Source organism: Opisthorchis viverrini (genome assembly GCF_000715545.1).
Source record: "Opisthorchis viverrini unplaced genomic scaffold opera_v5_159, whole genome shotgun sequence".
NCBI classification, from domain to species: domain Eukaryota; kingdom Metazoa; phylum Platyhelminthes; class Trematoda; order Opisthorchiida; family Opisthorchiidae; genus Opisthorchis; species Opisthorchis viverrini.
In genome coordinates this window covers 1,147,216-1,159,506 of record NW_008751816.1, presented here as the reverse complement: position 1 = coordinate 1,159,506, position 12,291 = coordinate 1,147,216, and the positions used below count along the sequence as shown (strand labels likewise).

Here is a 12,291-nt window from a genome sequence, read left to right as displayed (position 1 = left end):
TCAAAGTGTGCCTCCATGATTACCGGGCAAAAGAAGCAAAATTACGACGATTTGAAAGGAAAAGCTTTCAAAAAAATATCTAGAAATACTCGGGCTCACCAAATTTGTAGTGGTCTGGCTACCCAATAAGTCAGTTTACCAGGAGTGTGTGGCAAAGTAATAAAAATAATTACGCTAAGTTGGGTATACAAAAATAAATAGGTCAGATGGAACAGACTCACTAACAATTGTTCTCTTTAAAATAGTTCGTCGTTGGCCCAGGTCAGCGAATAAACAATAATCCAATAGTGTTGGTCCAGAGGTCTTCTTCTGAACAGTTTCCACATATAGTAGATTCCGAAGATAGTCTGAAATGTTTTGGGTACCAGAGTTAGTATATGAGACTCGCGAATGACCACTGCAAGCGCGAGCGAAATCAGAAGAGAGAGTTGAAGCACGTGACCACGCTTGTATTATGTGAAATTGTACAAGGGCGCGTTTTTTTTGTAGTTTCTCGTATTCAAACGAAAAACGATTATGCAATTGATGAAATACCTAGTGTTATAATGGAAGTAAAATAAAGGTACAAAAACGCCACACAAGTCCGTCAATCAAATTCTTCCGGCTATATCCCAGGTTGCTGTTGCTTAAATAGGACCTGAAGGTTTGTTCGCAAGCGATCATCCATGTAGTATTGAGGACACTGTCTGTGGTAAAGCCTAAAGAAATTTTCCATAAACATACCGTTTTATATTGCGGTGTTCTAGTACGCATGTTAAGCTTGACTGACGATTTACAAGCTGGATGTTTGATATAAACAACAAAAACTTAATGCAGCTTTATACACATTTGCTGAAAGCACTGGCGTTATCTACCTGTGATTTAGAGCCTGCAAGCCCATGTCAGACACACTCCTTACTAGCAAGAATCCGGACGCCTTAGCCTTTAGTTCTGGATAATGTTCCTTAACAGCGAACTCATCTCCTATTTTGAAGTAGATAATAGTGAGTCCAGGCCTCTCAAAATGAGTGTCGTACTGTGGGTTATTTCGAAATTTTGTAGGTTTAGGTTATGCGGAAATCGAAAACAGTAGTGAAACAGTGTTCTGCATTTTTGGCGAATAAGAATTAGCAAATACTTTCCCAATATAAAGACAGTTGCTGCTTATCTGGATGCACTAATTTTGTGCATTATTACCCCAAAGCATGCCTCTTATTCTGACTTAACTAGCGGCGTAAATTTCCACCTCAAAACCCAAAACTTAAAGAAAAACCTAAGGATATGTTTAACACAAAACCGCCCTGTGCTTTCACTCGTTTTTACTTCCGAACAACTCATGTCTGTCGATTTTCCCTCTGCGTTTAAAGTGGATGAGTGTCGTTATGGTACGATAAGCATAGATAAATATATGAATGTAATGTCATTATCACTACTAGATCAATTATGCACCCCGAATTCTTACTTTACTTTGTCTGAATATTAGGTTAAATCGCCTAACATCCTTGTTGAGGTATTTTGCAATGATTTCTTTTTAAGCACTAGTCAGATTTGCCGGCGTAAACACGCAACAACAGAAGACACGCAAATATTTTACCACGCGTCGGTGGATGCGTTAAACGTTTCCTTTTCCGAAGAAGTTATGCGTTACCTCACGAGATGATGTACAGGGATAACCTAGTTCCTGCTGGCAAGATTCAAGTTGTGAAAATAATAACCAATATGTATATATGGCTGGCAATGCTAACAATATTTCTTTTAAAAATAACATCGGTGTCTGCTTCACTAATCCATGTGAGAGTCACAAGCCGTCAATTCAAGTAGGAATTTTTAGTACCACCGGACACGTCTTGTTGTTAGGCACTCTCTTAGTTATATTGGGGGACCAGTTATATTGTCTACACGGAAACTATCTATCGCCGGAAATTAAGCCTTCTTTGCTATCGTTTGTTCTGAAACGACCTATAGTTCACAGGTAATCCAGAGTTTGTTTTGTTGCATACTGACGGGTCATCAATGAACCTTATTGTTGCCTTTCATAGTAGAAGGGGATCTTACATTGCTCCACATCCTTGACCAAGGCAAAGAAGTTTGTACATTAGTGTGAAGAAAACACCATGTTACTAAAAGCTTTGAAGGACATATTAGCCCAAAACAGTGGAAAATACGAATAAAGGCGGAGGTAATTTTGCCAGAATTCAAACATTACACATTATTCAAAGTCGTTTGCAACAACGGATCAAGAACGCTGTCGCTAAATGAAGTCAGTACAGAGGACGCGGAACTGAAAGCCTCACCCGGTTTGATATTAGATCATGCATTTATTTACTTACAAGGCACACATTTGCATCCTAACAGCTACTATTTGGAGATTCAGTCATTCTGTGTCGCTGAACATATTTAAGCCAGAGATGTCTATGTTTGTTATGGAACCCTGTTCGGAGTTTCCACTGTGCACTGATGATGTGTAATTGCCAACAAAATTGAAAACCAAATTTTGTCCTCAGTGCTTTTGGATGTATGCCAAAGAAGCGCATTTCGTTGGCAAGACCCTAAAATAAGCCACCAATAGTGTGCTTGACACCAAATTTGCGTCAGCATCCAGAAAGCCGATCACAAAATACAAGGGGGTTATCTCAAATCAGTTTTGTTACCTCGCAAGCGCAAAGTTTGATCAACTCTGTCAAACGCCTTGTAGAAGTCAACACAGAAGGCACAGGTGCGCCGACCGTTGTTTCCTGTTTAACTTTACTGATCCAGGGCTATCTGCACATTTGCGGTGCAAGCGAGCCGCTCGAAGAATTTGTGTTGATCAGACTCACTGTCATGGTTCCTTTCTGGCAGGGATGACATTTATTCAGAAATTGCGGGCTTGTTCATCTTCAGAATTGAAGGAACTCGACTCACTGGACTACAATGGGATGGATCATATCATTGTGAGCGAGGCATATTACACCATATTTGTGGCTAAAGTCGAGGAAAATTAGAGTGAAAAATTTTGCGCTGACCCCATGGCCTCAATAGTCTATTTATCCAGTTTTTGAGGAGAGGCTTTTTTCTGCAGGACGTACTTTTAAAACTACTCATATGGGTTGATATGCTCTATTGCAAATTTTACTTTCTGTTTTGGTCTTACGAGGTGGTTATTAAGATGGTCAAGAATCTATGCTAAGGAAAAAGTGCGAATGTGAAGGAACCTTGAGGCCTCATTTGATCTGTTATGTAATAGATTTGTACATTGTTTTCGGTCGTCCTGCCATCCGTCGTTGAAATTGGGTTTTGTGCTTTGGGGTCTGAATCTCATAGTGGTTTCATTTAAGCTTGAGATAACTCAGTTGTTATGGCGCGGATTTACTGACCGGAAGGTTTGCGATTCAAATCCAATCTGCTTATCTTGGCTGCTTCTGTATACGATCTGGGGACCTGTCAGTGTCTCAGCCCACGTGTCATCCTCGAGTGACATGATGATCAGGCGCTAAAAGGGTAAAACAGGTGGATGATGGCTGTTCATTTTATTTTATTCGTGCAATGCTATGACTTTAGATGTTTTAGGTGTTTAAACGCCCGCAAAGGAATCGCAATCGTAGCGCACAATGAGCGTTCTGGAGAAAAAGCTGCGACCCATTCGAATCTAAATGATTCCAACGAGCGTCATCCATCACACACAAAGATTGCATCAAGAAGATTTTTGCTTTATGACCAGGTTTCGGGAGCACATGTGGCAGATATTATCGTGTATAGCTGAACAGAAGTATGCTTGGGCGTACTAGGTACTGCGGTGAGCTTATTAAATTGGAAGTCACGGAGTGGTTGGTGTTAGATTGGAACGGTTTGGTGGGTAATTGGTCTACATGACAAGTACTCATATCTTCCAGCAACAAATGGCTAGCGTCACTTGTGGTGTTGAACTAAAGAGGAACTAATTCTAATCACCTAGGAGCCACATTAACAGATCTTGCATTGTAAGTTTTTACTCTTTGTGGTTACTGAATACAACAGTCGGTGTTATTTCCTTAGAAACTGATGTTTGGGTGATTCTTTAAGTGCTTCTTGTGCAGATTTGTTACCTGAGAGGATCTGTGGGTTTAGTGGTTATAATAACTCGAAGCTTGATCAAACATCGCAATACATCATGTGGCCCTTGTTTTCCGTCCTTAGTTCCAAGACTGTGCAAAAGCGGTGGTCTCATCCATGATGTAATGTAGAATGTTTTATTTCTGTTCGTCGAATGTCAATTCATAACCAAGTAGGGGATGGTTTGGAGTGCACATAATATTCAGCCCAAAATTCGCCACCTACAGCAGTCACCAACCGCAGCGTAACATCCTACTGCATTGGTTTTTCAGCAACTGTCGAGAAAATATGACCAAGGGAACAAGTCTGGTTGCTGTCACCACCCTCACCAAAAGGTCTGCGTAACTTCTGTCAGCTGGTTTTTTTTATCTTTGTTGCGGTCGTTTGGGAGTAGGAGAGTGTACTCACGGGCACCGAGAAATATAACTGTGGATTCAGTGTAGTGCCTTGAGCAGTGTGATTCTTGATGTGCAAATTCATGCAAATGCTGTGGTCGGTTATCATCACAGCAATTTGCTGCATACACATTCAGTGACTGTTGAGTTAGAGCCCTCTTCGGTGAAATATGCTATATTTGTGTGCATGTCAGACAGATTCAAATGCATGTATGCTAATCATACTTGGAAGGGATCGAGAGATTTGGCGTGAGTTTTGTTAGCAGTCTGGCAGAGAAAACTGGAACCAGGACCCATAGTTTTTGCACTCTATACTGGTCAGCACTACAAAATTCCGTGTTATCCTCATCTTATAATAAATAACAATGACTGTTCAGCTGTAACACCTTTTTGGTACCCAGCTTGCCACCCAAGGATCTTGGCCTACAAAATTCCGTGTTATCCTCATCTTATAATAAATAACAATGACTGTTCAGCTGTAACACCTTTTTGGTACCCAGCTTGCCACCCGAAGGATATTGCCAGATGCTCATATACTCTACCGTGTATCTTTTTTCCTATTAGTCAGATCGATAATCGACTGTGTTTAATGTGTTCGTGTAGGTACCGTAGCTTGCTTCTGTTGGTGCGTTACAGTCAGTGCTATGGACTTCCGGGAGTCTTGAAGAAACAGCTCTACGTTACAAAACCAAAACGCGACGCAACAGCAATACTGAGGCTGCATTGGCGATTAGATGATGAAAATTGCATTTCATATCCATAGAATTCTTTTGTGCCGTACACGAGTGACGATCGAGCAAATCAGTACCATCTGCACAATCTAAATCATTGGTTTAGCTCCCAAAGATAGTTTAATGACACCACGAATGGTCTAAACAACAGTAGGTACGATATCTCTGTCCACCGAAAATTGAAACGAGCAGGGACATAAAATAGCCTTGACTTAGTCTACTCGATACTTGAGGAATAAAGACGGATGCTCGGATACTGACACAACTAGATATTCAGTTGTGAATGAATTTTAAGACTTCATGCATTCGAGAAATGCTTGGTTTCTCAGTAGGTCTTTCACATGCTGTCTTGGTTTAATTAGCTGACATCAGCACGAGGATCAAGCATTCTGGCACTCAAAAGCTTTTTACACGTGCTGTATGGGAAACCGTCCAACCTGTGTCATTCACTTCTAACACCGCAACCGTGTTTCTTCCACGTATTCCAAGGCAAAAGTCTGCAAAACTCTCCGAAAATTTGGGTGCTATATTACACGCACAGTGATCTTCACTGCGTTTTGAAGATGGAATACGAAACGCTACAACTAAGATACCGGAACGAGTTCCTATGACCAAATCCACACACCCAGACGCACCACTACATTTTGCCATGATCTTCGAATTCAGGAACTGGCTAGTTATTCAGTGCGCTATCAGTTGTATGTTTCTTCTAACAGAAAATAGCCTATAGAAGAGGCTTGTGAAGAGGTTTAAAATTTGACAGAAATGATGGAGAAGTAATAGGTATGTAACTACATTCTGATCCTAAAACAGGCATTAAAATCCAGTGTGCGGACGATAGGATGACTGTTGGTTTAGGCTACTCTTGGAAACCATCTTATTAGGATTCATCAGGAATTATACAAAGGGCTCCTCACATATAAAAAATAACCGTAAAAGACCAAGTGTTCCGCCTCCTCAGCATTGAGGGAAGGCTCTGGGAGAGTCTCACGTGGTGAATTCCAGCAAAATCTTTCTTTTCATCGGCACCAGTGTTCGTGCGTAAGATCTATGGTATACATCCTTCCAGTGACGCAGGCCGTAATACTCTGAGGAAAATAACCTTATGGCCTTCAAATAAACTGTGATGGTGCTGCAGATAAGCACGTGTTCAAAAGTTGTGTTACACTAACGACGGTTTTAATCACGATATAAACATACGTTCTACGAAAACCTTTGATGGCAGTTGACAAAACCTATACTGACTGATTGCAGGTGCAAAATTACCATGTTTTCAAGCGCAATTTTCATGAGCTCTGCTCAACCCGATAGTGTAGCATAATTATTTAAACTACTTGAAATGAACTGCACCTCCAGAGGATATGAAGCAGGTAGAGTAGGATCATCTGCGTACTCACTGTCTGTGAGCGAATGTCCCGGTTGCAGTTCGATTCCTGAGGTCTCGGTGACAGACAGAGAAGTTTCATGGTCACTTGGAAAAACTTGACTGTAACCAACCCAGTAAGCTAGCGTGTCATGGATATTGGCAGCCCAACTAAATAATCTCACCATTGTTCACCTACCTCTGTAAAGCTTTTTAGGGTAAATGAGTGGAAATTCAGCAAACACCGTCGTTTACATACGGAGTTTTTTTGACAGCAGAGTTAAATTGAATCCAGCAAAATCAGTTGAAGCAGACCATCGTAAACGAGGAATTTAGCTGGATTCACCCGAGTCTCCTGTCATCCAAATTCCTGTGCAAACGACAATAGCTGTCAAAATCTGTTCAATTTTGGCTCAAGAAAAAAGACAAAGGTGGTGGCAACTCGGGAACCGCATCTACCTGGTGATCCAAAAAATTGGCGAAAAAGGTCGTGGACTTTTGGAGGGCTTTCAGCGAACATATTAATAGTGTGTTACGTCTGGAGAATAAGGTTTTATTTAACTGTTCGATCATAAGTGGACAGATCAATGCGGCACTGGAACCAGCTGGAAAATTTGATTCGCCACCAGAATAAGGTTTACGAACCAGCAAAAGAAACTGTTTCTTACGGAGTCGACTCAGAAAGTAGCTACCTCAACAGTTAGGAAGTTTTAATAGGCGGCTAAAAGTTAGAATAGGAGTTCACTGATTCAGATGCTAATTGCGACAACCAACTTGCTTCATTAATTATTTGGAGAACCACCACAGTGAAACAAACTGGTGGGGAGCAGTAAACTGTACTTAGTTGGATGCAAAACCGTATCAGCACCAGAGGGTTATTTCTTTTGCCCAAGTTTGCTCAACAGGAGGAAGGCTGAGAGTCGATGCAGGTTACTTTTCTCGAGATCTGTACTTTGTAGCTTTGCAACCTTCTCTAAAATTGAACCCGTTTAGCCATACAGGATAAGCAGAGGCCTAATAATCTACAGAATGAATATCAAAAATAATCGTACACCCCTCTGTATCTAGCTGTGTTGCTACGCGGGGGCTGAGTTACTGTCAGCTTGTTCAAGCCTAGGTAGAGACAGTTGGGTTCATCCCACGGCCTTTTTGTTCGTTGAGATTACGCCCTAATTACTGAACCATCTCCAGGCCATCTCACATAATACGTCGATGAAAACGCTACAAAAGCCACAAAGCCGCTGTGGCGCTGCTTGAATAAATAAAAAGTGTCCCTCAGAGACCAAATCTCTCCAACCAAACTCCTTCCCAAAATGCACAAAGGTAAGGAATTTTTGAGTGGTCATTCGATCCAGTGAAGTGGTGTCCCTACAGCTAGGAATTTGTCGGACGGATAAGCAATACAGGTGAGCTGCAAATTCCAAAAGTAACAGATTTGTCACAATGCATGATGCGAGCCTTGTTATGCGGAAATTAATGGTGATGGGCCATCATCCGAGGAAGCAAAAGATAGCCAATTGATTAAGGCGCGAATTTACTGACCGTAAGGGCCATGGGTCTAAAACAACCTGGGAATCTCGACTGCGCCTCTCAAGGCTTGGACAACCTGACACTATCACAGTCCTTGTGCTTCCTCCTGGTGGCATGGCACCTGAAGGGTGTTACATCTGAACAGTTATTTTTCATCACCCAAAGAAAAACCTGGCAACCTTGTCCAGACGTCTGTTATGCAAAGCTTCGCTCTCATTCACCATACAGACAACGTTGTTTTGAGCCGATGGGTTTTCCAGTCACTAATCGAGAATAGGCTTGCGTTTGACGGGCATTTAAATTTTCTCTTATCTACGACAATTTTACCTTTAACAGTTTAGCAAACTTAAACTAACACCCCTCAACATTTTAAAGTTTCTTCCATCTTAATTCGCGTACCCTTAGGTCCTTAACAAATTAACCTGGTACAGGCTCAAATTCCGAGTTACTGTCTCAAAAAGTGATTAGGAGTGTGGAGTCATTCTTCTTCCATCTCCGCATTTTCCCCTACACGTTCACTTTTCAGTTCTTTAAGCGAAAAATGCAGCAATCACTTCTGTACTGTCAACAAAGGTGGTAGCCACGTCGCTCCTCATGTTCCATTCCCAGTGACGAAACTTACTATTGCTCTCTGACAAGTTCAAATCTCCATTGTACCGTAGGGTAATAGAGGCTCCAGTTTGCCTAAAATCGAGTGACCTATCTGAACTAAATGTGCTGCTTCCTCGAATACCATGCAGTGTGACCAAAGAGAAAAACTAACTTCTTTTGGTTCCGTATTGGTTCGGCTAGTATGGAAGGAACTAAGCGGTGGTTCCACCAAGGTGCCGAGTAACGACCTCGAGCCTCTTATTACTGGCTAAGGGATGGCTGGTTCAACATTAGGAACCTAAACCTGAAGCTACAGACAGGAGCATTCTGTGGTTCCCGAAGGTTGTCTGGCTTTGAAAGGCGATTCCTTTTGCAATATTTGTCATCATCATCATTATCTGCAGAAACCGCGTGCTTGCCGTACAGCGCTTTTAGCTGTCACACTTCCGTTTATCGATGATTTCGGGAGGTGGGGTAGATAGCTGCGTATTGGGGGTGGCAGCTGATGTAACTGATGCGTGAATACAGGACTGTCAGTGAAATTTTCATTGGGGAGATTTGGAGGGGGTTATGTATTGAAGGTAACATCTTCGACTGCTCGACGTCTGACAATACCTCTATCCATTAGTTCGTCCCGTCCCGGATTCCCCATCCAGGGAGATGAAGAGGAGCAGCGCAGCTGAGTCTGCTGCACTAGTATAGTATCTCATGGACGGAAACGTCTTTTAAAAGCCTGCCACGTTAGAACCGTTTTGTAATCCGTGACAGTAATCTTTGCGTTAGTAACCTGATGGTCAACTTCCACAGAGTAATAAAAATTTATTTTACCGAAGCCATATCAGGAATAAAACAAAAACTGAAGTGAAAAGGCCCTGTCGTTAACTTATCATAAGCACTCTTATACATCTACGCAGACAATTTTTATGGAAGTTGTTAGCACGAATGCCAGTGATATCGGTTAGTGGGTATATCAAAAAATCTAATGGTAGTGGCAGGAGAATCGGTAATATCAAACTGGGGTTTCCTGCTGTAAGTGAAGTCGGTGTATACTGAAAAGCCAAGAAACACTGCACAATCGTTTCACCCTAATGGTGAGTCATCAGCAGTGCGCACTTCAGGGAACTTACAGAGTTTCGAACCTCACAGCTAGTAGCTTGAACACTTAACCGTTTATCCACGATGAACTGAACAGCACTGTGACTAACTCACACGTAGGACATATCGTCTTTCATTATTCATTTACGGGAATCACATCACGTGTTTACTTACTGACTGTTTCCTCAAGTGACGACTTCTTTAAAGGGAGTTCCACTCCACTTATCAACCACCAATCTATAAGTAGCCCAGAGGAAGAATAATGTCACAGCTGAATATCAGGAAAGTCTCCAGCCAGGCACGGGAAGTATCACATGGATCCCAATCCAAAAACCAGACAGTAATGTCTGTAGCCATACTTTCCATAATTCTTTCCATACCTCCGGTGGACACAAAGTCATCTGCGTAGTTTACGCCACCTCGATGCTGTTGTATAAAATAACGTCCTCCTCCCTGCATAATTACTGGGCACGCGTAGCACATTAGCGAACCACCGTAGATTGTACATCTGTGTGATCGCAGTGTGTGTTATGTACCTCATGCCTCATCACTTATCCATTTCCCGATCACCTCTGTAAAGTCGATGCGGGCAGTGTGTTCCAATTGGGGCTCTTAGATACTGATGGCCAACGACCTGAAGGCGCCTTAGGTTTGTCTACCACGCCTACTCATTAAAAAAATCACCTATTCTTTATGAGTTTCTGTTGATTCTGTCGACGTATCGCGCAAATAGTAAAACAACAAATCTTATCTTCTGGGTCAATCGATGAACTTGACGCTGAATATTGTGAAAAACTAGGAATTTTGTGTGTGATATGTTTCCAACTATCAGTCACCAAATATTTCCATCTCATCTTCGCCTAGTGCTATCGGAGGATCCCTGTATGCGCTTTGTCAGAAATTCTACCCGAACACCGTCTACTCCAGTCCCTTCAATTCCTGGTGTGCTCACCACGCAACAGCTTCACAACCCCATATCTCTGAGCGAAAGGTGCACCGGGCAGCAGATCTGTGCGGCCTAGCTGGTACAAATTCTACAAGAACTGGGCTGCCGGAGACCTATGTAATCCAAGTGATACAAAAGATTTTGGATGCACTGGATTATATGCACAAGCACATGAAACTGGTTCACTTAGATATTAAGGTGAGTGATGCGTTTTTTTTGTTCTTGCGATGCACGCGCGCGTATGTGCGTGTGCAAGCAAATCGCTTTGTAAGAGTCAAACAAACGCAATCGTACGCTCCAACAACAAACAAATTTTCGGATTTCGTGAACCTCCCTAAACACTAATTCTGGAAAAATGTTGTGTGCGACCCACTGAATGGTTATGAATTAAGGTCGCCTGGACCACTATTCTATTTCAGTTCTTTTCGTTGACAGCATTCCTTTTGGGGCCAATCACGAAACCCACAAGAAAACAGATAGAGCAAAAGGAATGTGGTAACTCCTGTTTGCAAGCCTCGTGTGTTTTCTGGGGGAGGGGCATTGATCATCCAGAGGGCTAGGTGACAAGCCGGGCTGTCTGCCTGCATGCACGTGTGTCGTGCTGTCCAGGGTCACGCGGTGCGTAAACAATCTATTCAGGCTACGGCGGATGGGCTACCATCACACTGATTCACACATTCCTTTTCACAGTAGCTGGTAAAACAACTGCTGTTCTGGCCTTTGTTTCCCTCTTCCACCATAGTGGACAGTAACAAACGTTGGTGCAGAAATCGACAGACCAGTCGTCTTCCGGGTGGGAGTCTTTTAAGGCGATCAGGTCACAGTAAAATTCAGTCTATGGTTGCCGCCTTAACTAGCTGTATGGATGGTATCCGAAGTGTTTCGAACGTCCGCATGGCTGTACCCTGTGTCCGTCCGAGGATATCCGAAACTGATTGAGAGGTGAACTAACACACTATACTCGACAGCTCGTGCATTCAGTCTCCGGAAACCTATGCTAATGAACGAATTTCTGTTCCTGTAAACATGTTCAGACTGTCTACTCGACGGGGCTGTTTCTTCGTAGGAGATGTGATTAATAAGAACTGTATCGCCTAGCTTTCCCACCGATGCAGTAGGATGTTAGAGGCACAATACTTTCTCTGTCTAAGGATTCTCCCCTTATCGACCCTGTCTCCGGCAGTTGTGACCGGTGGGCTATCCGTCACCCCATGGTTCAATGACTATGATTCTGGGATGAATTCACTTGGATTAATGGCGTCATTAAAGGGTAAAATGTCCTAGTGTTTTAAAAGGCTTATTGGTTGTTTGCTGGAGTATTCCGATTGCGTTGATCGGTAGTAACATTTTCTGAATACCAGTGACCATCCCAAAATGGCTCGAGTGAGCAAACCTCTATGCCACCCTTCATCCCCTTCATCATGAACCATCGTAAACGAATAACCTGTCTCCGGTGGCTCAAATGAGAGTACGATGTCCTCCCTCCCTCCCTCTCTTGTAATTGAATGTCACTTAACGAATCCTCAGTTCGCACTTAAGAACACTGGATTTGAATGCAAGGTGCTCACTATGGATGGTCTTGGGGGAAAA

General features: G+C 42.6%; 1 protein-coding gene across 1 annotated transcript in view; it reads left to right on the top strand.

Annotated features, from left to right (window-relative positions):
• T265_07152 (hypothetical protein) overlaps nt 1–12,291 on the top strand; it is a gene marked incomplete at both ends in the record, with an annotated part of 51,862 nt that overhangs the window by 4,284 nt on the left and 35,287 nt on the right. Inside the window, one exon of the mRNA XM_009172596.1 lies at nt 10,620–10,899. Within this exon, the coding sequence (XP_009170860.1) occupies nt 10,620–10,899 (280 nt within the window). The remainder of the gene's footprint in view (nt 1–10,619; nt 10,900–12,291) is intronic.